Source organism: Bombus vosnesenskii, unplaced genomic scaffold (genome assembly GCF_011952255.1).
Source record: "Bombus vosnesenskii isolate JDL3184/JDL3185 unplaced genomic scaffold, Bvos_JDL3184-5_v1.1 scf7180000013371, whole genome shotgun sequence".
Taxonomy (NCBI): domain Eukaryota; kingdom Metazoa; phylum Arthropoda; class Insecta; order Hymenoptera; family Apidae; genus Bombus; species Bombus vosnesenskii.
In genome coordinates this window covers 67,294-92,201 of record NW_022883004.1, presented here as the reverse complement: position 1 = coordinate 92,201, position 24,908 = coordinate 67,294, and the positions used below count along the sequence as shown (strand labels likewise).

General features: G+C 39.3%; 1 protein-coding gene across 4 annotated transcripts in view; it reads left to right on the top strand.

Moving 5' to 3' along the window:
- The window catches only part of LOC117237448 (dynein beta chain, ciliary-like), a 51,473-nt gene extending 48,054 nt beyond the window's left edge, over window positions 1-3,419 (top strand). For 3 of the 4 annotated variants that reach the window (XM_033501422.1, XM_033501421.1, XM_033501423.1), the window contains 3 exons: window positions 1,009-1,182; window positions 2,008-2,156; window positions 3,063-3,419. In XM_033501422.1, coding sequence (XP_033357313.1) covers window positions 1,009-1,182; window positions 2,008-2,156; window positions 3,063-3,357 — 618 coding nt within the window. In that variant the 3' untranslated portion in view covers window positions 3,358-3,419. The remainder of the gene's footprint in view (window positions 1-1,008; window positions 1,183-2,007; window positions 2,157-3,062) is intronic. The other variant, XM_033501424.1, reaches the window with a different exon arrangement.
- Window positions 3,420-24,908: the final 21,489 nt, after the last annotated feature.

The window sequence follows — 24,908 nt, the reverse complement described above, 5'->3', positions numbered from 1 at the left end:
CAGATACAAGTGAGAAAGTGGTTTCAAACATTTAGCTGGTAATGTATGTGCATTTCATTTAGAAATAACAAACGGAAACATTCGATAATTGCACAAAAGGATCCCATGCATAATTGCACAGTCGTCGTTCCTGCTGCGGGACGCCTGACGTACCGGAAATCGAATATCACTCAGACAATTTATCTAGATACTAAATCAAAAGTAAAACTGTTTTATCTTTTACTCTTTCTGAATCATTCTTTTACTAACGTATTTGTGAGATCTTTCTGATAAAAATGAAACCAAACAAATAATTTGGATTATATTTACTTATTAACACGTATTTAATTATTATTTACACAGTAAGCAAATATGCATATTGGTAAGTTTCATTGGTCACAAATCAAAAATAGAAAATTTAATCTTTGAGTTAAAGGTCTAAGCTTGGGATAAGGTTGAGGTTAGGTTTAATGCTTCGACTCTCAATCGCTTTTTTTCTTTCACTCGCGTTATCCTCTTCTACGTTGGGCATATCCAAGATCTCAGTTTTTAGAACAGTCTCTACGTCTCTATAATTGCAACACTTGAGTTTCGACTTTTGTGTAATTACTGAATGTTTCTTATATGTGTTTCTGGAACCTAATTTCCCAATTGTATGTTATATAAAATACCTTTAATTATATCAGAAAGAAAGAAATCATTGTCGAATTATACCATATGATGAGTGCAATGACAAAGCGACATTCTCCTATGCGACTCAGATTACTGTTACAACTCTTGGAACATATTGCCGTACTTCTTCCATCATCATTAAATCAATTAGAACATGATCAACTTAAAACTATTGAAATGTGACATTAAATTCGAAAGTGTTTATATTGAAGGTAACTGCTTATAGAAAAAAATTATAACTTCTCAAATTTATTGATGATAGATGAAGGAAGTTTCATAATCTTTTGAATTTTCAAACTTTAAATGCTGCTTTGTAACACAACGCCAGACAATTAATTAGTGATTTTTTTTTGATAGGGAGAATTAACTATTAATGCTGAGATGGAAGATCTACAAAATTATATAATGATGGATGCTGTTCCGCCGTCTTGGACAAAAAGAGCTTACCCTTCAGAATTAGGATTAAACAGTTGGTTCACGGATATGTTGTATCGAATAAATGAATTATCTAATTGGACTGCTGATTTTAACGTAAACATTTACTTATTTCTTACTATTATTGTAACTTTTTTTATTGTATAAAACAATGCCCTATTAATATCGAAACGTTTCACTTTGCGAAACTGATAATTGAATCCGTGGCAAATTTTGATGCCTGGAATTCAACTGAAACTGGTAAAATAAACATAGGAAAATTGAATGAGCGACGGAATAAAGCTTCGTTCAACGCACACGATTGTTGCTACCCATAAAAAGTGAAATTTTAATAACTTTCCGGTAGGAAAAAGCTGTAAAAGAGTGCTTAAATCAACTAATCAACTAAAATAAGTTTAGGTGCGAACTAATATGAATCAAAGTGTTTTCATCTTCAGATTATTAATCTGCACATAATTCGTAGTAAATAGAATATGAATCTGCCTGAACTGAATCCAGAATAGCTGGATTGAGTTTGTGTAAATTCATATTAATTGAGAACATCGCTCCAATCTATTACAATAACTTTCATTAAGAAAAAATGGAAAGTATAAAATTTGACATTTTCAAGCAGCTTTATTTCTTCGCATACTCGCCTTTAATATCCTGTACTTTGTGCCCTTTAGCTGAACTTGGGAAACAATCTTTTGCTTGAACTATTATATATTCGAGAAGATGACAAACCAGATATTAACGAATCTTCTTTCAGACGATATTAACGGGTCATTCATATTGTTTACGTGTACCAAATGCAGAATTTTCCTTTTTTGCCAATTAACATTAAAATCTAAAAACTCTTACAACATTATTATTCAACTTTATTGCAATCTTATTCTACTCAGCAATTAATCTATTCTAATGACATAACGAATCATTATGTAGTTACCATCGTCGGTATGGCTAGGTGGTTTTTTCAATCCTCAATCATTCCTAACTGCAATTATGCAACAAACCGCACGCAAAAATGAATGGCCATTGGACAAAATGTGTTTATATTGCGAAGTACTGCGAAAAACCAAAGAAGAAATCACGTAATTATTAAAAACATTACTCCGTCATTCTTTCAAACATATCCTTTATTTTTGTTTGTCCTTACTGTATGATGTTAATGTCGGGTATAGTATACTTATCGCACATGTACAATGGTGAAAAAAAGTATTTGTATATACACATCCTTATTTTTTAATGAACCTTTTTATGGCGAAATCCACGATTTATTTTCGTAGAATCAATTTTTGGTAGTCGTATGAAAGTACTATTATATATATTATTATATTATATTATATAGTATATAATACTATCAAATGACACAAAGATCACTGCGGATGAGCGGGGAGAATGAAGAGGCACGCGCGCGTACACATGCACCCAGGCTTAGAGCGTTGATTTATTTATAGTATTGTATATCACTTTTTGTTATTTACATAAATGCTCTAATAAGTACAATGATGTACAAATATTGTTTATAGCTACTGAATTTGCGATTATCTTCTTATGTGTGTGTGTGTGTGCGCGCGCGCGCGCGCGTGTGCGTGTGCGTGTGTGTGTGCGCGCGCGTGTGTGTGTGCGCGTGTGCGTGTGCGTGTGCGTGTGTGCGTGTGTGTGCGTGTGTGTGCGTGTGTGTGCGTGTGTGTGCGTGTGCGTGCGTGCGTGTGCGTGCGTGCGCGTGCGTGCGCGTGTGCGTGTGCGTGTGCGTGTGCGTGTGTGCGTGTGCGTGTGCGTGTGTGTGTGTGTGTGTACATGTGTATATACAAATATTTTAAAGTATTAATAAATAGAGATATCTTAACTGTATTTTTAAATATTTTTAATATTTTATTTCAAGTACATTTATTTAAATAAACTCACTAGTTTTCATCGTTAACAAAATTCAGTTACAATTTGTATAAATTTTATTCCGGAGTAATAACAATAGATTTTTCACTAAAACTTTACAGATCAGCACCAAGAGAAGGCGCTTATATAAACGGATTGTACATGGAAGGTGCACGATGGGACGTTCAAACAGGATGTATCATGGACTCTCGATTTAAAGAATTGTTTCCATTATTACCAATAATGTATATTAGGGCGATTACACAGGACAAACAAGATTTAAAGAATATGTATGAATGTCCTGTGTATAAAACACGATCGCGAGGTCCTACTTATGTGTGGACGTTCAATTTAAGAACTAAGGAGAGAGCTAGTAAGTGGATTCTTGGTGGAGTGGCAATTCTATTACAAATCTAATTTTATAAATTAAATTATGGACTAAATATGCAATTAAAATAAAGATTTTCGAAATTGACAAAGAGTGTTGGCATTCATTTTTCACACACAGTATATATAGTTTATGTAAGATAATATTTGTCGGAGATGAAATGAAAACTGGAGCCTTCCCTATGCAATTTTGAGGAAGCCTTTTAATGCTTTAGCCTAGATTTTATCATAACTGTAATTAAATAATTGTCATTTGTAATTGTTTGACATTTGTGAAAAGCGAAAGTGGGTTCAAGGTGACAACTGGTCGCTGAACGTAGCCACGGTCACGGGATAAACGTTTTGCTTGATGAAGACAGAAATTGCCTAGTATCGGCGTTTGGATCTTTCTCGATGTTTCCAAAGAGTATACAACAAACTTTTGACAGATATTGCCTAGCAACAACGATTGGAACCTTCTCGATGTTTCCAGCGAGAATATAACAAACAAATGCAGTCGTATAACGAAAAAGATTTTAATCAGATTTTCATTCGTGTGATTGCCTTGGAAAGTGATACATCGAGTAATTTACCGAGTGATTCAGCAAACGTATTTTTGTGTTATAAAAATTGTTTAAAGTATTCCCGTTGGCCGTGGATTCGTTTGAACCCCGGATCATTGTTTATAGCGTAAATTAAATTCAATATTTGTAAATTTATCAATCGTTAATTTTCATTATTCGTTAAATTAGTAATTCGTAAGATATATTATTCGTTCCTTTTATTGTTCGATAAAACTTATTATTCTTTAATATAATTAATAATTTAATTTATCATTTGTTAATCAATCATATTAATCAATTTACAAAATTCATTATTCATAATATTTTGTAAAACCTTGTTTATTCGTGTAAATATATTCTCTGTTTTGTAAAACAATGGCTAATTCAAATGAAGAAACATTTCGTGATTCAAATCCTAATGATAACCCGACATATTCATATGAAAGAAGAAGTACAACGCTTCTCTACGCACGATTACAGTTTATTTCTCCATTTTAAATTTCTTTACAACTTACGAGTTTTGGTGGGGCTGTGAGATTTTTGGGAGGGGTGGGAGAGGGCGGGCGGAGAGGGAAAGGGATGGGTGTCCTGTAGAATTATTTACAATATTTGCAATGTTTACAATATTTACACTATTTTGCACAGAGGGAGATTAGAGCGTTGCCGTTTTGTGGTTCTTTCTCTTGTTATTTTTTATTATGGTTTCGGTCTAAACCAATATTTTTTTATGTTTTTTCTGTGATTGCCTTCTGTGTCTTTTTGGGGAAGGGCCATGTTGTATTTCCACATAGTGTCTATAGTCTGTCCATTTAAGTTTTCCTCGTAGAGTATTGTTTTAATTCCTATTTTTCTTTTTATATGGTAAATTATTGAGATACTATTTTGGTCTTGGAGGTAGTTTCTTTCGTCTAGGTATAAAAACGCTTGGGGGGGATGTAACCTGTTGTCAGTGCATATTTGTAATATGAATCGTTTAGAAATAAGCAACCGAAGATTAAACTATTTTCTTTTATCTTTGCAGCCTGCGCGAAGTGGTGTGTTGTTAGCTTTAAGATGTGGCTATTTTAATTAAGTTTTGTCGAATGCTGCTTCCGAAAACCGAATTGAAGATCTGGCAGTGTTTTCAAATCCTCTAGGAGTGGAAGGAGTAGATTCGTTATCATCTTCTCGAATAGTTTTGACAAAGTAGGTAGAAGACTAATTGGGCGATAGGAGCTAGTTTCGAGTATTGGTTTACCGAGCTTAGGGATGAGAGTAATCGGTGAGATTTTCCAGGACTTAGGATAGTGTTCGAGGCGAAGAATTGCGTTAAAAATTGATTTGATGAGTGCAATCCCTTTTGTGGGAAGTTCCTTGATTGCTTTATTACATATTTGGTCATGCCCCGCTGCTTTCTTGGGATTCAGGCGACTGATTGATTCTATAATCTCTGCAGAAGTAGGGTTCAATAGGAGGGGACATTTGTTATTTTCGCGGCAGTTTTGGTGGAGCGAGATTTAAATACGTTAGATAGGTGATTAGCAAGCAGGTTGGCTGTTCACAGTTGTTGGTATGTCTGCCGTATATAGTGTGATAGTATTGGTCCTAGGACGCTTCCTTGTGGTACTCCTGCCTTGATATCCTTAATTTCAGAATATGCATCATTTATTTTTACTACAAAGGTTCTATTGTTTGAGTAACATTTGAGTAGTATGTAGATTTGTTCTGGAAATTGCTTTTTGAATGTTTGAAGAAGTTTTTCATGGTTAACTTCGTCAAATGCTTTTTCGATGTCCATAAAGAGTGCCGTGCAATATTGTTTTGTTCCCAGCGCCTGTAAGATTTCATTGACGAGTCTGTGCATTTGTTCTATTGTGGAGTGTTTATTCCTGAATCCAGATTGATGGGCCGGTATTAATATTTCTCTTTCTATTGTTGGTTTTAGGCGGTTATATATTATTTTTTCTAGTAATTTGGAAAACGCAGGTAGTAATGATATTGGCCTGTAGGGTGCAGTTAGATGTGGGTTTTTGTTTGGTTTGGGTAACATTACGATCTGTCCTATTATATTTTTCATAGTGCAGGAAGGTACTGTATTCTTAGAATTGCGTGGAATATTATCGTTGTTAGTCTTATTGCCTTTGGGGGAAGGTTTTTTAAGATTTTTCCATTGATCAAGTCAAATCCTGGGGCTTTACTTATCTTTGTTGCCTTAATTAAGTTTGTAACTTCTTGCGCTGTTGTGCTGAGTATGGTGCAGTGTTTATCAGTTGTGTTGCTGGCATTTTCCACTTCTTCATTTGTTTGCCATCTTTTTTTTTTGTACGTGGAGAAATCCTCATGGACACTCCGCTGTTGCAATAATCGCATGACAGCAGAGTAGTGTCGGACTCCTACCGACTAAAACTCCTAAAAATCCTACGCGTATGAGAGGAGTGCTCTAGAAACCTTTTATGAATTAACATCTGTTGCACCCCCTTCCCGCGTCCTCTTGTTCGAGCCAGTCCTAATACTTCCTGACTATTGAATTGGCGATGGGGTGGAGAGACGATGTAGCTGCTCTAGGTCGCTTGACTGCCATCCTTCTCCATCGTCTTATCTTACAAGGGTGAGAGTTTTTCTTTCTATGTAGGTGATGCTTGATATCATTTTTTATTATTACTGCAGTTCCTCCGTGTGCTTTACCTGAGGGGTGTTTGGTGTCCTATATGGTGTAGTATGGTATTTTCATGAAACCTTTTAGAGTGAAATGTGTTTCTGAGACAAGTAGTATATCAATATTATTTTTATACAAAAATGTTTTAATTTCTTGCGCTGGCAGTTGCAAGCCATTGGAGTTCCAGGTTGCTATTTTCAACATGTCCATCTCTATTTTTTACTTAGCAAGTTTGCGAGTAGTTGTAACATGACTGTTGTTTGTTGTACTTGTTGCCTTAGTATTGTGTTTAGGTCACGTTCCATTTTTCCTAATATCTCCGTACTTTTAATGGGTTGTTTGAGCATTTCTTTGATTTCTGTAGCGTCTCCGGTGTTGTTGCTTTGACTCTGATTGTTTATAGGCGTTGCTTGTCTAATGTTTTGGGTTGCTTGCGCTTAGCTTCGGTTTCCTTGGGGACCTGTGTTTCTGTTTATAGCTTTTATTTCATTTTGTGCTTTCAATGTTGCTTCGTTATCCGTGGTACTTTGTCGTTGTTGGTAGTTATCGACTGATTTATTGTGAAGTGGTGGAAACAGTTTACGTTGTAGTTGTTTCCTGATTTCACATCCTTTATAGCTGGCTGGGTGGTTTCCGTTACTACTATAACATCTAACTTCTTCTATTTTTCCTGTGTATGGGCAGTGTATTGTTAAGTGATTTTTTGCACATTTAACACATGCCGGGCTTCTGTTACAATAATTTTTTGTATGACCGTATTGTTGGCACCACATGCATTGTGGTATATCTTTTTTGTAGCGTGGTGGTTCCACTGTTACTATTGTGTTTAGAATTTTTTTGATTTCATAAATTTCCTTGTTATTGGTTCTGGGTTCAAGTTCTATTAAGAATAATGGTAATGGTTGCTTCGTATCGTACCTTGTCATATTGTTTATAGTTCTTGTTTGGTGGCCAATTTTTGCTAATACGTCACTTAGTTTTTTTGTGTTAGTTTTTGGGTGCAGTCCTCTTATAACTACTTTGTAGCTCCTTTCCGTTTTGAGCTGGTACGTGTGGTATATAGCATTTTTTCCCCTTAATTCTTTTATCACTTTCCTATAACTTTCTGGGGTGTTTGTTTGTATTTTTACTTGTTCTAGTTTTGTTTGTTTTATTATGTAGTTTTTCTTCCCAACTATTTATATCGTTTAGTCGATCTATAAGCGGGTCTATTATCTGGGCCTCGACAAATATTGGTGGTGGTTTTGTAGTGTTCATTGATTTAGTTGTGTTTTTGGTTGCTGGGTCGTCGTCTGTTTCTTCCGTAAGTGAGCTGAAGGGGTTTCTTAGTGGTAATTCTTGCAGCCATCGCTGCTTTTCCGTATCTAGATTTCCTGCGGCACTTGTGCCTGGAATTATTTTACGTTTTTTGCTAGTCCTTGCTAGCTTCCAGTTTTCGTCCTAGTAACATCTTTCGTTATCGTGGCTGCGCTCCTCCTGTCTCCACTGCTCTTCCATTTCTTCTGTAACTATATCGTCTTGATTGTTATTATTTTGTTCCTGTTGCTTTAAGCCTGGTAAATCTACCGACCCGTTTATATAATACTTTTCTCCTTTGGTTGCAATCTTGATTGTTGGTATCTGCTGCTGCATTGCTTGACTTCCCCTCACTATCACTATTCGTAACACTTCTCTGAATCACTTCACTGGAGCGCACGATTGCTTACACACGTCTGTTCACCTCGGTTGCCCGAGCCGGTCTGTGGTTGTCTCTTTGGCTCAGAGTTTAGGATACTTACTTATATATAGGGCTTTGTAGGCTGAGCAGCCTTTGCAGTTAGCAGGATGGCCACCTTGACAGTGGATGCACTTCGTTTCCGGTGGTTTAATGCACTGGTCTGTGGGGTGTGTACCTGCACATTAAGGGCAGGTATTTCGTTTTATGTCAATAAAAAATAAGGATAACGGGTCTTTCGAGATTCTATGCTTTATGTTACTAACGTTGATTACTTCGTGGCCGTGTTTTAAAAGTTCGAATTTTAATTCATCTAAGTTTGCTGAGTGGTGGATGTTGCGTAGTACCACTCGAAAAGGTCTTTCTTGTTTTAGTTGATACGTGTGAAAGTTTGCGTTAACTGTTTTTAGTAGCTTGGTTAGTTTCCTGTAAGATTCTGGGTTGGTCGGCAGAATTTTGACTTGGTTGTTGCTTATTTTAAGTTTGTAGTCTTCTTTGTTGATATCTATCTCAATGGACTTTACCATTGTTTGTATATCGATGACATCATTAACAAATATAGGTGGGGGAGGGGAATTTTTTTGTGTTCTTCCCTATTTTACTATTTCACGGCTTATTTGGGCGATGCGTTCGACTTTTGGTTTTTTCGCATTGTTTATCTTTTGGTTGAGCTTTTTGCGCAGCTCTACTAGTTTGGGCACCCCTCGTATGACGTGGGGTGACTGTAATTTTTCCAGTTAACGCAGAATATTTTGCCTTTGGTTACTACGTCTTCTTTTTTTATTTTGCACGCGCCTAGGCCATGCGGTTCAGTGCATTTTACACAGCGGTAATTTAGGTTGCAGCTTTGCGCTGTGTGACCTATTCGTTGGCATTTGTGGCATTGAGTAATGTCGTTTTTTCTTATTTTTTCCCGTGATACTTGAAAGTAATTGAGTCGATTTATTTTTAATAGGTTTCCAATATTGCTATTGGGGGATACTTGTACTATGTAGATTGACAGCAATATGTTGTTCTCCCTTGATTTTCTCGTCGAGAAACGCGACACTTTAGTGAACTGTATATCGTCTATTTATAGGGCTTCTTCTTGGTGTATGCTTTCTCGGCTACTATATGTTCTTTTGTTCCTGTTTATTAGGTATGGCAGAGGATTGAGTCTTTTGTACTGTCAGTATTACACTGCTGTTGGTGTCCTTGGTCGTCTTTTGTGTTATAATTTTTTTTTACGTGGCTTTTTTTGTTGCGTTTATGGCGGGGTCCGCTTCCTTGCTTTTGGCTTCATTATCGTAACTGGTTGTACAAGCGGAATGGGGGTGATTCTATGCGAAAAAAGAAGTCGGAAATATAGAATAAACATTTTTTTTATTTTTTTTTAATTTTTCCATCGAGACAACGATCTACAGTGAGATCCGTTATAACGTACCGCACGCGTACCGAGCGAAAATTCAAAGTCGATTTTCTCGAAAACAAAGCCACAAACGAAAAATTTTTATTGTATATTTTCGACTTCTTTTTCCGCGTAGAATCACGCCCTTTCCGCTTGTACCACCAGTTACCAACCACCCTGTACAGAATTTGATTCATGCCCTATTATTACCGTGTACTCTATGACGAAGGTACAACATATATATTAGGTTGTCCCAAAAGTTTCTTCCGTTCTATAAGGAAATAATGGATGCCCAACATTTGTATTTACATACCACAAGATGCGTTCCACTGGAACGAAATGGATCATACATAATCTGATAAAATAATGTAAAACCAAAAATATTGTGCATCTGTTATTTCCTTATAAAACAAAAGAAGCTTTTGGGACAACCTAATGTATAGCGACAGGTTATGTTCCGGCAGACAAAGCGCCTTTTGTTTTTCAACAATGTACTCACACTCGTATTCGTCTAACCTTTATAACAATAACTTTTTTAAAATTGAACCAAACGACTTGGTTTTTCTCGAAAAGTTAGATGGATTAGTTTGCTACATAACACGTTAAAAGTTTTGAAAAGCTTTCAGTTGATTCGAAATCGCAAAGAAAATAGTAAAAGTCGCTTTTCATAACCTTAAAAACTTAAACTTAAAAAGTATGTTTTGTATATTTGTAACAATAACATACATGCTAAAAATTTCATCGAAATGGGCTAACGTTACTTTAAGCAACAAACAATTAAAATGGTGAAAATCGTAGTTTGCACTGTTTTCACGACCTTCTACTTATACCTGTAATAAATCTAACTTCCGATACCTCTCGCTTGTTTCTGCATCAAATTTTCAGCATGTATATGACATAAATGTACAATATGCGTTTTTTAAAGTTTTATTTTAAGCTTACATAAAAAAAGGTTGGGAAAAGTGGCTTTTACTGTTTCTTTTGCAATTCAGAAAATCACAATTTTTTTAAAATATTTTACTCGATATCTAATAAACTAGAACAATTTTTAACAAGTTATTGTTATCTATAACGACTGACTTCGATATCTATAATAATAACGATATCTCTATACTAGTCTCTACTAATACTAGGAAAACAAATTTTCCTTGTGCTCGATCACGTGGGTAGTATATAGAATATCCTGCAATCGCCGCTTACACTGCTCCCTTAGCCAAGTGAGATTTACTCACTCGCATGCTTTAAACTATCTTTCAGAAAATTAATACACATTGACGCTTATTTATTTATGACTGAGAAAGAGCTAATCGCCCAACAATAGCATGCAAAATGAAAATAAAAAAAAGGGTGCGCTACTTACAAGATTGATTTTAAACACAAAGAGAGTTTTTTCTCTATCTCACTCACACTTTACGTTTCTCACTTAGAGACAAAGGATGTAGTGGTTGACTTCAATCTGTATCGAATGTTATTTGTTTTCAACCTTGAGAGTGAAAGATTTGGAGAGAATGACAGTGTGATTAAGCCAATAAAGAAAGTTCGACACATCTGATACATTCTTGCCAATAGTAGGAAAATATATAATATAAAATGGTTAAATTTAGTGTAAAAAGGTAAAAGGTTAGGTAAAAAATTAGTGTAAATCATATGACTTATAACCTGAAAAAGAAGAAACAAAATTTTTTTACATCAACTTTTTCTATTGTCCTCTTTGTATCAACAATCGATCTTGTAAGTTTCACTTTATCAGATTGTTTTCAATTTTCAGTAGCGTGATATCAATTACTATTCAATACAGTACTATTCACTACAGTACATTACAGCACACTCAAGTTTTATTATCGATAATAGGAAATATGTTGATTATAGAAAATAAATAATTAAAGACTAAGAAGAAATGGGTAAAAAGGTCGTTAATTGAGAGAATCTGATTTTCTAATTCCGCGTTATTAAAGAGACTGGATCAAAAGAACCGAGCCATTATAAAAATTATTTGCGTATGAGTGATTCTGCTTTTTAACATATATTGGTTAAAGATTAACCAAGGATTCAGAAACAAAATACAATGATGAGAATCTACCGTAAATTATACAGCAGTGCTGCCTTCTACACATTGAAACTTGTATCTCAATTGGGCCTTACTTACCAACTGACAGTATTGTGATTCCTGCATCGATACAAAGTTACATCTGGTAACGAATCGCCGATACCCATCTATGTACATTGTACATGTATCATGAAACCTAAGTGTCAATAGAATGCATCGCAATGTACCATCGCAATGCGTCGCCTTCAAATATTTGCCTCGTAAGTGTCAACAAATGCCACAGTAAATTAATATTTCTATTCATGTCTGCGTTTCATCTTGTTACAAAAAATCGGTTTAAAAATAGAAAAAGAAACGTGAGAATCGTTGTCGACCGTTGCGTTTCCAAACTGTTGATATAAAGAAAGAGAATCAAAGCAAAAAAAGCCTGTTAGTAAAGAGACGATTAAACCGAGCTACGTGCTACCCGTTTACACGTTCTTCAAATTCTTTCAATATTTGCTCGCAGACGTGAAGTTTACGGGGCTTTTTCCTGGATAACATTATACAGATTGACCTCGGTCATTAGACATTACTGGGGACAATCGTCTGTCAAAGTAGACAAGGTTATTATCCGCGGACTGGCTGTCGCCTTGAATTTTGTCTCTCGTTGTGCTTTGATTTTCCACGAGAGGCAGATGCGGATTGTCTGTCACAGAGACACTGTGAAGCAATATGATTGGCATTTGAAGATACAACTATTAAAAAAGAGAACCTTTCAAAATTGTTGAACTAAGATTTAAAAGAAACGAATACCCGTTGCTTTCTAAGTTGAATTTAAATTTTAAGTATTACTTTTTTAATTTTGGATTATATTGCGATGATTAGTTCATTAAACTTGTTCGGAAAATGGAGTTAGAACAGTTGAAAACTATGATAGTCTACGGTGAATTCCACTACTACTTGTCAATAAAAGTTTTACGTGAAAACCATATTCTATATTTTTAACTTATCTTTTCTTGTAGAACCGCTGTCTTCTAACTGGATCATTAATTATAGGGCATCCTATATATCTTAATTTAAATGATTCTGTAAGACTTTTTTAACACATTCGTAGTAGCTTTTCCGACGAAGAGAATTTGGAGAAATGAATTTTCCTTTTTCTATATGTTTAATCAATCAATCAATATGCCGTTATATTTCAAAAGATATTCCAAAAGATATTTAACATTAGAAAATGTTCCTTTTACCACATTTTTTAACATGGGAATGGAATTTGTCGTTTAGACAAGCCTTCAATATAAAATATGGTTTCGGAAAAAATATTTCTGTGGGATACATTTAGGTTATAAAATCTATACATATAATATTTCAACTCTTTATTTCCAGAATTGTTATTATTATTATTATTATTTACAAATATTTATTTACATTGTTCATTTACATAATTATTATTATAATTCGCAGTTTTATTTGCAGAATTATTATTATGATCTGTAAAATTTTATTTACAGAATTGTAGTTATAATCATAATTATTTACAAAAATCACACATAAAAATAGGACCTTAACGAATTTCAAATCCTGTCCTCACTGATATCACTAGTGTAGGCAAATTCTCTTGTGGCTGTATTTATCTATTTACAAGGCATATGAACTGCCTCTACAATGTCTCAAAGGTTGGCAATTGATTGAAAAGACTTGGGACTATATTTCCCAAAGCGAGGTTCGCCCATGTCGGCAACTATAGATTCCATCCGTACCGAATGTGTTAATAAAAGAGAAAAAGGAAGCTACATATTGTTTCTCGATTTCAAAATGTTATTCATTAGTGTTTCTTGATCGTCACATTTTCTATGTAGTTCTTTTTTAGAACATAATTAAAAGTTTAATTGCATATTCAAGAAATGTTACAACGAATAATGGAAAAGCATTTGGAGAAAAAGACTGGTAGAAATTATGGACCACCTGGTATGAAAAAGTTAATTTATTTCATCGATGATATGAATATGCCCGAAGTCGATACATATGGAACCGTTCAACCTCACACACTCATTAGACAGCATATTGACTATAATCACTGGTATATATAAATATTATTATAATGTACTATATATATAATTATTTTATATGGTATATAGAAATATTATGTATAATGTAAATATTACGATAGAATTCTAAAGCTGAAAGTTCAATTTCTTTACTTTCTACTGTCAAACTATTATTTCGAATGACAAATTTAACTACATTAGGACTACATTTATCTAAACTCTATTTATTAGATCGAAGTATGCATCATTATTCTGGTAAACTACTATCTCACGATAGAATCCATTCACTTCAGCTAAGTCCTAATTTGAACAAGAAATTACAATGTAATGGAGAGAGCCAGTGAAATCCTATTACACAGTTTTGTGCAACTCAGATAAATGGAGTTCTGCTGTAATAAATCTTCGGGACGATTAGTATTCTTCGCAAAACGAATGTTTTCATTGTTTCTTATTTTTATCTATAGAAAGTTTCGACATAATTAGAAAAGCAATCTCTGTTCATAAAAAGTTGTAATTTAATACGATTAACGGTCCACGGTAAGAATGAAAGGCACCTTTCGACAAGAGAAAAACATATACAGGGTGTTTCGTTTATCTTGGATTTTTGAATACTTACTTATTTTTATCTGTAAAAGAATTATACGAGGACAAAGTTAATCGGAACGACAAATATTATGGTTCTCCTTGATGATTCTCCTACTTGAAGATTATTTTTCTTCGAGTTTTCAATGTTTTGAACATTGTTTAATAAGCAAGATTTTTTTAAATCGGATTATATAGTTTTTTGCATTCTCATCAATCCGTTCTTCCATTATATATATAAAAAAAGAAGTAATGCACATGGATCTGAAAACAACTGGCACAAGAATGTTTCTATTTAAATTTTGTAAGACTTACTGATTATTATCATTATTTATATGGTCGAATGTAATAAAAAAAAATTCGCCATTGGTAACGATTATTGATGATCAAAATAAAATTTCCGTCATCTAGAATGGTTATCGATAACTAAAAAAGAATTGCTGTCATCAATATTGATTACTCGTAACCAAAATCATTTTAGCAAAGACGAATTCTTATATCACAATTTTTAAAAGCTGACCTGTAATAGTTATGAGCTCTGGTTTTCTTAGTATTGCATACGATTAATTTTATGAAATTAAACTTTTATTTAAACTAATCGGTTTTAGCCCAAGTACCATTTGTTTACAGAGGGTTATAAAAGACACCAATGAGCGTATCTAAAAATATCCAGATTTATTTTAAGGAATTGCGATAATGTTGAAAACTTGAAAGAACGACCTTGGAAGAAAAAGATGAATCATCGTGTTGGACCAATTAGTTTTGTCCTTACACAATTTTTTGGATTGGCAAATTTAACTAACATATTAACATATTCAAAGTAAACCAAACACTTACTACTTATTCGTTCATTTAAAGATACATGTTAAGGAGATCAATGAATGGAGATCTATCATTATCTGCATTACTTTTTAAGATTCAATATCATACTATAGACTCTTAATTTCCATCTAAAGTTTATTCTTTTATTCTAAAGTATATTCTTTATTTTCTTGCCATGCGATGTATGTTAAAGTCAGATGTCTTTACAGTTTCATAGTAGGTTAGCATAATCTTAGCTATTGTAAATTAATATCGTAAAATAATAATTTGATGGAATTTTAGGTACGACAGGACGAAATTGACGTTAAAAGAAATTCAGAATACACAATATGTATCCTGTATGAATCCTACTGCTGGAAGTTTCACAATCAATCCTCGTTTACAAAGGCACTTCGCTGTTTTTGCAGTTAGGTAAGCTAAAACGAATTTAATTGCTGTACAGAGTTGCCTTAACTCGTGAGACAATATGTTTATTCGCAGAAACTTGGAAAATGTACCAGCATTATGTTTTCTATAATTAAAATAACATACGTAGATCTTACAGGATGAGACACGTAAACTGTGACAGCTGAATATTTTCGAAAATGAATTCTGGCTTTCGCATAATTGGAATTTTTCTATATGAAGCGGTCAAGAACATTTCAAGGTCATGTATATATATATCATTATATTATATATGACGCATATTCATATAATATATATCTATATATATGTAATATCGTGATATAATGTGTTTACAAAGAGTGGACAATAGAGATGTTAATCAGACAGAAAAAGACGATTGTTGTTCAACCTGAACTATTCACGCCAAACGCACAGAAAACAGCGCAAACCACACTCTCTCGGCAACGCCACTCGCAACCTCTGTCTCCGCTCAACTCGCACACGGCTCCTCGACTCGCACTCTCCTGTTCGACTCGCACTCTGCTGTTCGACTCGCACTCTCGGGCCGTTGTAGCGCTCTATTGTCTATTGCTGGGCCCACCGCACACGTGTTTTACAGACGCTCGTAGCCAGGGTCACGAAGGTCTTTTCGGCTATTTACCTATTTACCTGAAGGACCCGGTAATGCATTGATGGAGCCGACAGCGCCTCGGCTCTCGCGACATTGTCTGTAGTTCGCCCGATATTTCTTAGGCCTTTCGTCCACGATACTACACTCGGCCATCCTGCAATAACATCTGCCCTCAGATGTTGCCTTCTATCTCGCTGTCATCAGATGCGTCACTTTCGGCGTTTAGGACCCAAGGTTTCATAAAATCGAGGTGTGTGCGGGTCCTTCCTTCGGTACTGCTTCGCACGCTTTCTTCTTTTCTTGTAACTTCGACGATTCTCTTCTTGAGTTGCGGCGATCTTCCTCTTCGCGTCCTCACGTAGCTCGCGACGTTGTTCTTCAAACCTCGCGGCCCACTCTTCGTCGATCAGCTTTCTAATCTTCGCCTCTTCCCTGACTTGCATTTCGACTCCGACCAGTAGCTGAAAAGGAGTCTTCCCTGTGCTTCTGTTTACGGTGGAATTCAGGTATTTCTGAACCTGGTCGACATGCTGCCCGTTCCCCCTCGGCGCCAGTCTTCGCGGTCTTCGCGCTACCGGTTAGTCGCTTTTCAGAACTATTTTCGCGGTTATCCCGACGTCTCTCTTCTTCTCCGGCCTATACCCTTTAATAATATCCCGAATCGCTTCACGATAATGCAGTTCCTGTACGTGTGTTAGGTCTGTTTCGTCAGTCTGTTCTACTACGTTAATTCTAAACACATCCGACACGTCTTTGTTAGTCTGTTCGTCAAGCCGCAAGAAAGTCACTTCGCCCCGTTTAACCCGTAACTCTACCTGGTCTAAAAAATCGGTACCTAAGAGTAGACTGTGTCTTGTCATTACCTTATTCGAGACAACATGCAGGGTGACAGTAAAGTCGTACCCGTCGACCGTCATTACCCTTGTAAACTCGCCCCAGGTACTATTGCCAGCGGAACCAAAACCATCAAACCTAAGTTTGCAGTTTCCCAGAGGTGGTGATCCTAACCTCGCATACTCATCCGCTCGTATGAACGTAAAGTCACTACCTGTATCCACTAACGAGACAAACCTGCAGCCATCTATCGACACGTCCTTCACATACTTCCCTTTTTCGGATCTTGACACTACGCAAGTCTCTTTCGGTCGTGCCGTACACCTCGCTGCAATATGTCCAAATCCGCTGCACTTGAAACACTTAACACCTTCTCCCCTCTCCGGACACTTAACCCTTAGATGATCCTCACTACTGCAAATGAAGCATCTTCTTTTCTTCATTGCGTCTACAGATTGACTGGGCTTCCCGTTCTTCTGGGTTTTAGCCGGCTTCACAATCGACTTTGCTCTGCGACTCTTCTGCTCTTCGTACATCACTAACCTCTTCCTCAACTCTTTGATTGACGTCGCGCCGTATAATATAGCCTTATTGTTCTCATCGTCTATTATTCCATCCACTATGTATTCCACCTTTGCTTCCTCCTCCATGTCCACATGGCTGGCTATTTCGAGCATACGGTACATGTAAGCCAAACATGCTTCATCACTCTCCTTTTTCGTTTCTTCAAGTTTCTGATGAACTTGCCTACTGTTGACTTTCCTCGAAAATTCTTTCACTAGCCCCCTCTTCAACTCATGCCAAGTCCTGGCATGACACTCGAAGCTCGCAAATATGTTCGCTGATCTCTTCAGCAGCTTCCTGGCGTAGACTGCCTTCTGCCCATCCGACCACATGCACGTATCTGCGACTTCCTCGAACGACTCGAACCATCGTTCGACATTTTCACCTTCGTCGCCACTAAACGACTCTAATGCATCTTCGACGTCTCTAAAACTCAGTGTCGAACCAACACATGCCCTTCGACAATATTCATCACGGTCCTGATACACCCTTCGCGTATCTCTCTTGTATCCTCTTGCGTTTTTCTTGTCATCTTCATCCTCACTTTCGTCGTCGCTTTCTTCTTCCGACGATATGTCGTTACCATCCATGGCCGCTTGTAGCCGTGCGCGTAATTCTACTTTTCCTCCCGTCGTTTTTAAACCCAAACTAGCGAGGCGCTCCTTCAACTCCTTCGTATTCATTTTCTCAACATCTTCATCTTCGTTACAATCACGCTCAGCTCTCTGTACGTTTCCTAAATCTCGTTGACCGGTTAGCTCTTCACCGCCCGTCGATCCCTTAGGATACGATTGTCCAGCCCTACACGCCCGATTCAGCCTTGCAATCAGCACTGACCTCGCACCCGATATAGGGAGGTTCATTCGCGCGAGCTTACTCCTCAGCTCCTCCAGCGTCGAACCCTCTTCACCCGACAATCGCTCGTCCCCGACGTTTGTCATTTTTCACACTACACAAACTTAAACCGTCAACGATATCGTCTTTTACCGCACCGCGTACCGGTAAATTCACAACTAGCTCGAATAGCTCTGTTAAACCGTTTCGTTTTCTGTCTTGTCCAATCCCGCCTGAGCCCCCAAAAATATGTAATATCGTGAAATAATGTGTTTACAAAGAGTGGACAATAGAGATGTTAATCAGACAGAAAAAGACGATTGTTGTTCAACCTGAACTATTCACGCCAAACGCACAGAAAACAGCGCAAACCACACTCTCTCGGCAACGCCACTCGCAACCTCTGTCTCCGCTCAACTCGCACACAGCTCCTCGGCTCGCACTCTGCTGTTCGACTCGCACTCTGCTTTTCGACTGCCTCTTGGGCCGTTGTAGCGCTCTATTGTCTATTGCTGGGCCCACCGCACACGTGTTTTACAGACGCTCGTAGCCAGGGTCACGAAGGTCTTTTCGGCTATTTACCTATTTACCTGAAGGACCCGGTAATGCATTGATGGAGCCGACAGCGCCTCGGCTCTCGCGACATTGTTCATAGTTCGCCAGGTATTTCTTAGGCCTTTCGTCCACGATACTACATATATATTTCCTAATTTCTATAATATTTGACCGCTACTTTGCCATTGTTTGACCCAAAGGATTGCCAGATTGCGTTTAATGTGTCCTGAATCCCGCTGTATCCACGATTCGTGTTGCTTTTGAATAATTAGCTGTATGAGATGGCAGCTTCGCGTACGTTAATCATCTCGAACCGTTATTATACCATCTTTGTCAATGAAAGGACTCAACGATAATAATTTATTATTTCCACTTACGCTAGAGTTCTTTATCAATGTATTGATGAAGTGCTGTTAGTTGTAGTAATTTAATGACTGCAACGAACGATGTAGAATTTTCTCCGTAATTGATCGAAAATCGGGACTCCACGGCGATCAATTATTGTATACAGAACTCGATGGTGGGTGAATGAAAAATTTCGAAAGTAACAATTCGTCTGTGTGTCCGATTCATGAACGCTTGGAATATTTTACTTTCACTCACTCATTTGGAAGCTTGTTATTTATCTGTCGGAATCTTCTTTCAACTTCGTTCGGTATGCGTGATACCAGTATTATCGCTGGTCTCCGTGCTCCTTGCTTCTTTCTGATATATAACTCCATTTCCGACGCGAGGTTCTGGGCTTTGACCGATCAAACTTATTGTCCGATGTTTTCTTTCAGGTTCATGATGTATGTTTTTATCGTGTCGATTTTCTCTTCTTGTATAGCGATTCTCCTGCTTGCAGGTTTTAAATGTTTGTTCCGAATAGCATAAATTAGTTTGTTTGCTTGTCTAGACGTTCTAAGTTTGTCGCGGCAACTGGTTGCTATATTTGGGATTGAAACGTTCTGCCTTTGTGCGGGATATAATTCTTTGTAGTTTTCGATTTCAACGAAGCGGGTACTTTTTTTCTTACTTTCTGTATTTTCGACCAATCGCGGGGAGACGTAATCGCGAGGAGAGACGTCAACGGGGGTCGTAAATCCCCGTTACGATTATAACAATCGACACCACGAATTGATCGATCCCCTGATTTCCGTTGAGATAATAAGGGGTGATTGAATTTGTATAACACTGGGATTCACAGTATTATAAAGTATGTATTTCCAACACTTAGTTACACTGACGTAGAGAAATAAATAATTGACAACTTGTCGCACGAAGATGCGATAGACATGTACGCTAGAGCAGGGCTCTTATAATGGAAATTAATGTGTCAGTGGACTTAGCACTGTGATGTGTTTAGGAGAGAAGATGTAGGTTCGACAACACCGAGAACCGACAAAAGATGTGCGTGAAGTATGCAACTCTCGCGCTATGTGTAGACTGCTGCGTTAGGCGTTAGTTGGTAGACTGTCTGTCGCTCTTGTTTTAATACGGAAGAAAAGTTCGGTGTGGGTGTGCCCCTGTGCCTAAAGAACGCGGATTCGTTGGTCCCACTTTCGTTAGGAAAAGTGAGGGTAACGAACCGCGGTGTCGATTGGTCATGACCTGCACTACTGCTCGAAGGGATGAGTAGGGAGTCTCCTACCATCGTGGTGCGTAAATGACTGTGTGCTTAAGAAAACCTAGCTTGCTTTATTACAGGGCTATTCGGATTTTCCTAATGGGTGCATACCCGCTTTCTCCGTGTTTTTAAATGCGACTAATAAACCCAAGGACACCTCTAAAACCGACTGTGTTTCGAGCATATTTTTAAGGTTTAGCCATTCTTCAAGGCAATCGGATTGAAGACATATGGCGAAACAATGCAGGGAAGTGAAAGTTATGGTGGGTCCTTAGGTTTATTGAGGGTCGAAGTGCCGTTACGCAGGTCGGTTGTTGTCCGGTCGCGCGGGCTGGCGTGCAGATGTTTTAGGCGGCGTAACATCCTCCCCCCGTTGAGAGGGCACCGATCAAAATTTCATTAAAGGTGGAGTTAATTGAAGCAGCCGCCCGACTCCTTGTTGATTGCTGATTGTCCTTATTCTGCTTGATCGGGTTTGCTCGATGGTAGGACGAGCTGTGTGGCACGTCGTTCCAAGATGCTCGCTGCCGTATGACTTGTGGTAGGCTGGATGAGGCCGTTGTCGCCAGGATGACTTCGAAGATACGGTCGAAAGTCCGGTGCGTTGAGGATATGTTGTCTTCCTTGCGTTCTGGATCGCCGTGGTCATCTGCATTGCCTGGCGATTTTCTATTGCGGTTCGCGAACCAGGAAGTGTCGTGAAACAGCTCGGCCCATGAAGTATCGTGAGACACCTCGTCCCAGGAGGTGTCGTTGTACAGCTCGCCGATTTCACAAAGGCACGTGAAATCCGTGTGTGGTTGCACAATGAAGACGTGAAGGAGGTCTTCGGTGGATTGGGGGACAGGGCTCCCCCCGCTGACCCATTCGTATCGCGCCTTCTTGATGATGATTGGTGGTTGGACCGGCGTGGTCCAGTTTTCTGCGAAAGACAGAATTAGAGACATCTTACCTTCCGTTTGGTTAGGTTTGGATCTGGAGTGGGAAGATTTTGCATCTCGGTCCAAGATGCTCGGCTCCGTATGAGTCGTTGCCGTCCGTAGGTGCCGTAGCTGCCAGGGAAAATGGATGGCCAGGCCTAAGGGTTGTTGCGTTGAGAGCAAGTGGTCCACCTTGTAGGCTGCACTGACATCGACGAGTATGGTGTTTTGTTTCAGCCCATTCGTCGGTGTGCTCCATTTCGGCGATAATGTAGTAGGAGACGGCATGTCGGCTGGTAAGGTTTCATCCGTCTGTTGATCCAGAGACTCTTGAGCGGCTGTCTGATTCAAGGCGTCTGATGGCGTGGAATCAGATTGTTGCGATGCTGACGATGTGAGCGAGGTTGTCGTTGGGTCTCGGGTGGGTGACACGTTGTGAGTGTCACGCGATGAGGTCCGCATGTCATGCGACAAGATCGGCGTCCGAGTCGATGTGATATTCTCCGTCGGCTCGGGTTTCACGCATGAATCGCGTGTTTTTGTTGTCGACGGGGTTGGTGCTGATATTTGTTCAAAGAGACCTAGGAACCGCATGTCAAGCTCCCGATGCTCTTGCAATAACGAAGTGAAACCCTCAGCTTCCCCCTCATCTAACCCATCTAGCTCGTCTTGAACCGCGAGTATCCTCCTCCAAATTTCATCGAACGAGCTGCGGCAAGATAATAGGAAGATTCTGTTTGCCTTCCCAGACGCTTCGTATTCATCGAGTTCGCGCCTTATGGTTGCAAGTCGACGGGCTCCGACGCCTCGTCTCCGCCGTAACGTGTTGATTGGTTCAGCTTGGGCCATATTTGATTTTAATAACAGGAACGATCTTCCTTGATCAAATGGACGTTGATCTGGGATTCGGTTGATAATCGTTACGATGCAGCATGGGCTCGTGTAGATGCTGAGCGACGGAGGTGCTTCTCTCCGATGGCGGTTCCCTTGATCAGTTGACTAAGTGGTTGGAACTTGGATCTCACGCGACACTGTATAGTCACTGGTCAGTGCACTTTTTGGCGGCACGAAATCCGGCTCGAAGGACCATGTATTTTCGACCAATCGCGGGGAGACGTAATCGCGAGGAGAGACGTCAACGGGGGTCGTAAATCCCCGTTACGATTATAACAATCGACACCACGAATTGATCGATCCCCTGATTTCCGTTGAGATAATAAGGAGTGATTGAATTTGTATAACACTGGGATTCACAGTATTATAAAGTATATATTTCCAACACTTAGTTACACTGACGTAGAGAAATAAATAGTTAACAACTTGTCGCACGAAGATGCGATAGACATGTACGCTAGAGCAGGGCTCTTATAATGGAAATTAATATGTCAATGGACTTAGCACTGTGATATGTTTAGGAGAGAAGATGTATGTTCGACAAACACCGAGAACCGACAAAAGATGTGCGTGAAGTATGCAACTCTCGCGCTATGTGTAGACTGCTGCGTTAGGCGTTAGTTGGTAGACTGTCTGTCGCTCTTTTTTTTAATACGGAAGAAAAGTTCGGTGTGGGTGTGCCCCTGTGCCTAAAGAACGCGGATTCGTTGGTCCCACTTTCGTTAGGAAAAGTGAGGGTAACGAACCGCGGTGTCGATTGGTCATGACCTGCACTACTGCTCGAAGGGATGAGTAGGGAGTCTCCTACCATCGTGGTGCGTAAATGACTGTGTGCTTGAGAAAAACCTAGCTTGTTTTATTACAGGGCTATTCGGATTTTCCTAATGGGTGCATACCCGCTTTCTCCGTGTTTTTAAATGCGACTAATAAACCCAAGGACACCTATAAAACCGACTGTGTTTCGAGCATATTTTTAAGCTTTAGCCATTCTTCAAGGCAATCGGATTGAAGACATATGGCGAAACAATGCAGGGAAGTGAAAGTTATGGTGGGTCCTTAGGTTTATTGAGGGTCGAAGTGCCGTTACGCAGGTCGGTTGTTGTCCGGTCGCGCGGGCTGGCGTGCAGATGTTTTAGGCGGCGTAACATCCTCCCCCCGTTGAGAGGGCACCGATCAAAATTTCATTAAAGGTGGAGTTAATTGAAGCAGCCGCCCGACTCCTTGTTGATTGCTGATTGTCCTTATTCTGCTTGATCGGGTTGCCTCGTTGGTAGGACGAGCTGTGTGGCACGTCGTTCCAAGATGCTCGTTGCCGTATGACTTGTGGTAGTCTGGATGAGGCCGTTGTCGCCAGGGTGACTTCGAAGATACGGTCGAAAGTCCGGTGCGTTGAGGATATGTTGTCTTCCTTGCGTTCTGGATCGCCGTGGTCATCTGCATTGCCTGGCGATTTTCTATTGCGGTTCGCGAACCAGGAAGTGTCGTGAAACAGCTCGGCCCATGAAGTATCGTGAGACACCTCGTCCCAGGAGGTGTCGTTGTACAGCTCGCCGATTTCACAAAGGCACGTGAAATCCGTGTGTGGTTGCACAATGAAGACGTGAAGGAGGTCTTCGGTGGATTGGGGGACAGGGCTCCCCCCGCTGACCCATTCGTATCGCGCCTTCTTGATGATGATTGGTGGTTGGACCGGCGTGGTCCAGTTTTCTGCGAAAGACAGAATTAGAGACATCTTACCTTCCGTTTGGTTAGGTTTGGATCTGGAGTGGGAAGATTTTGCATCTCGGTCCAAGATGCTCGGCTCCGTATGAGTCGTTGCCGTCCGTAGGTGCCGTAGCTGCCAGGGAAAATGGATGGCCAGGCCTAAGGGTTGTTGCGTTGAGAGCAAGTGGTCCACCTTGTAGGCTGCACTGACATCGACGAGTATGGTGTTTTGTTTCAGCCCATTCGTCGGTGTGCTCCATTTCGGCGATAATGTAGTAGGAGACGGAATGTCGGCTGGTAAGGTTTCATCCGTCTATTGATCCAGAGACTCTTGAGCGGCTGTCTGATTCAAGGCGTCTGATGGCGTGGAATCAGATTGTTGCGATGCTGATGATGTGAGCGAGGTTGTCGTTGGGTCTCGGGTGGGTGACACGTTGTGAGTGTCACGCGATGAGGTCCGCATGTCATGCGACAAGATCGGCGTCCGAGTCGATGTGATATTCTCCGTCGGCTCGGGTTTCACGCATGAATCGCGTGTTTTTGTTGTCGACGGGGTTGGTGCTGATATTTGTTCAAAGAGACCTAGGAACCGCATGTCAAGCTCCCGATGCTCTTGCAATAACGAAGTGAAACCCTCAGCTTCCCCCTCATCTAACCCATCTAGCTCGTCTTGAACCGCGAGTATCCTCCTCCAAATTTCATCGAACGAGCTGCGGCAAGATAATAGGAAGATTCTGTTTGCCTTCCCAGACGCTTCGTATTCATCGAGTTCGCGCCTTATGGTTGCAAGTCGACGGGCTCCGACGCCTCGTCTCCGCCGTAACGTGTTGATTGGTTCAGCTTGGGCCATATTTGATTTTAATAACAGGAACGATCTTCCTTGATCAAATGGA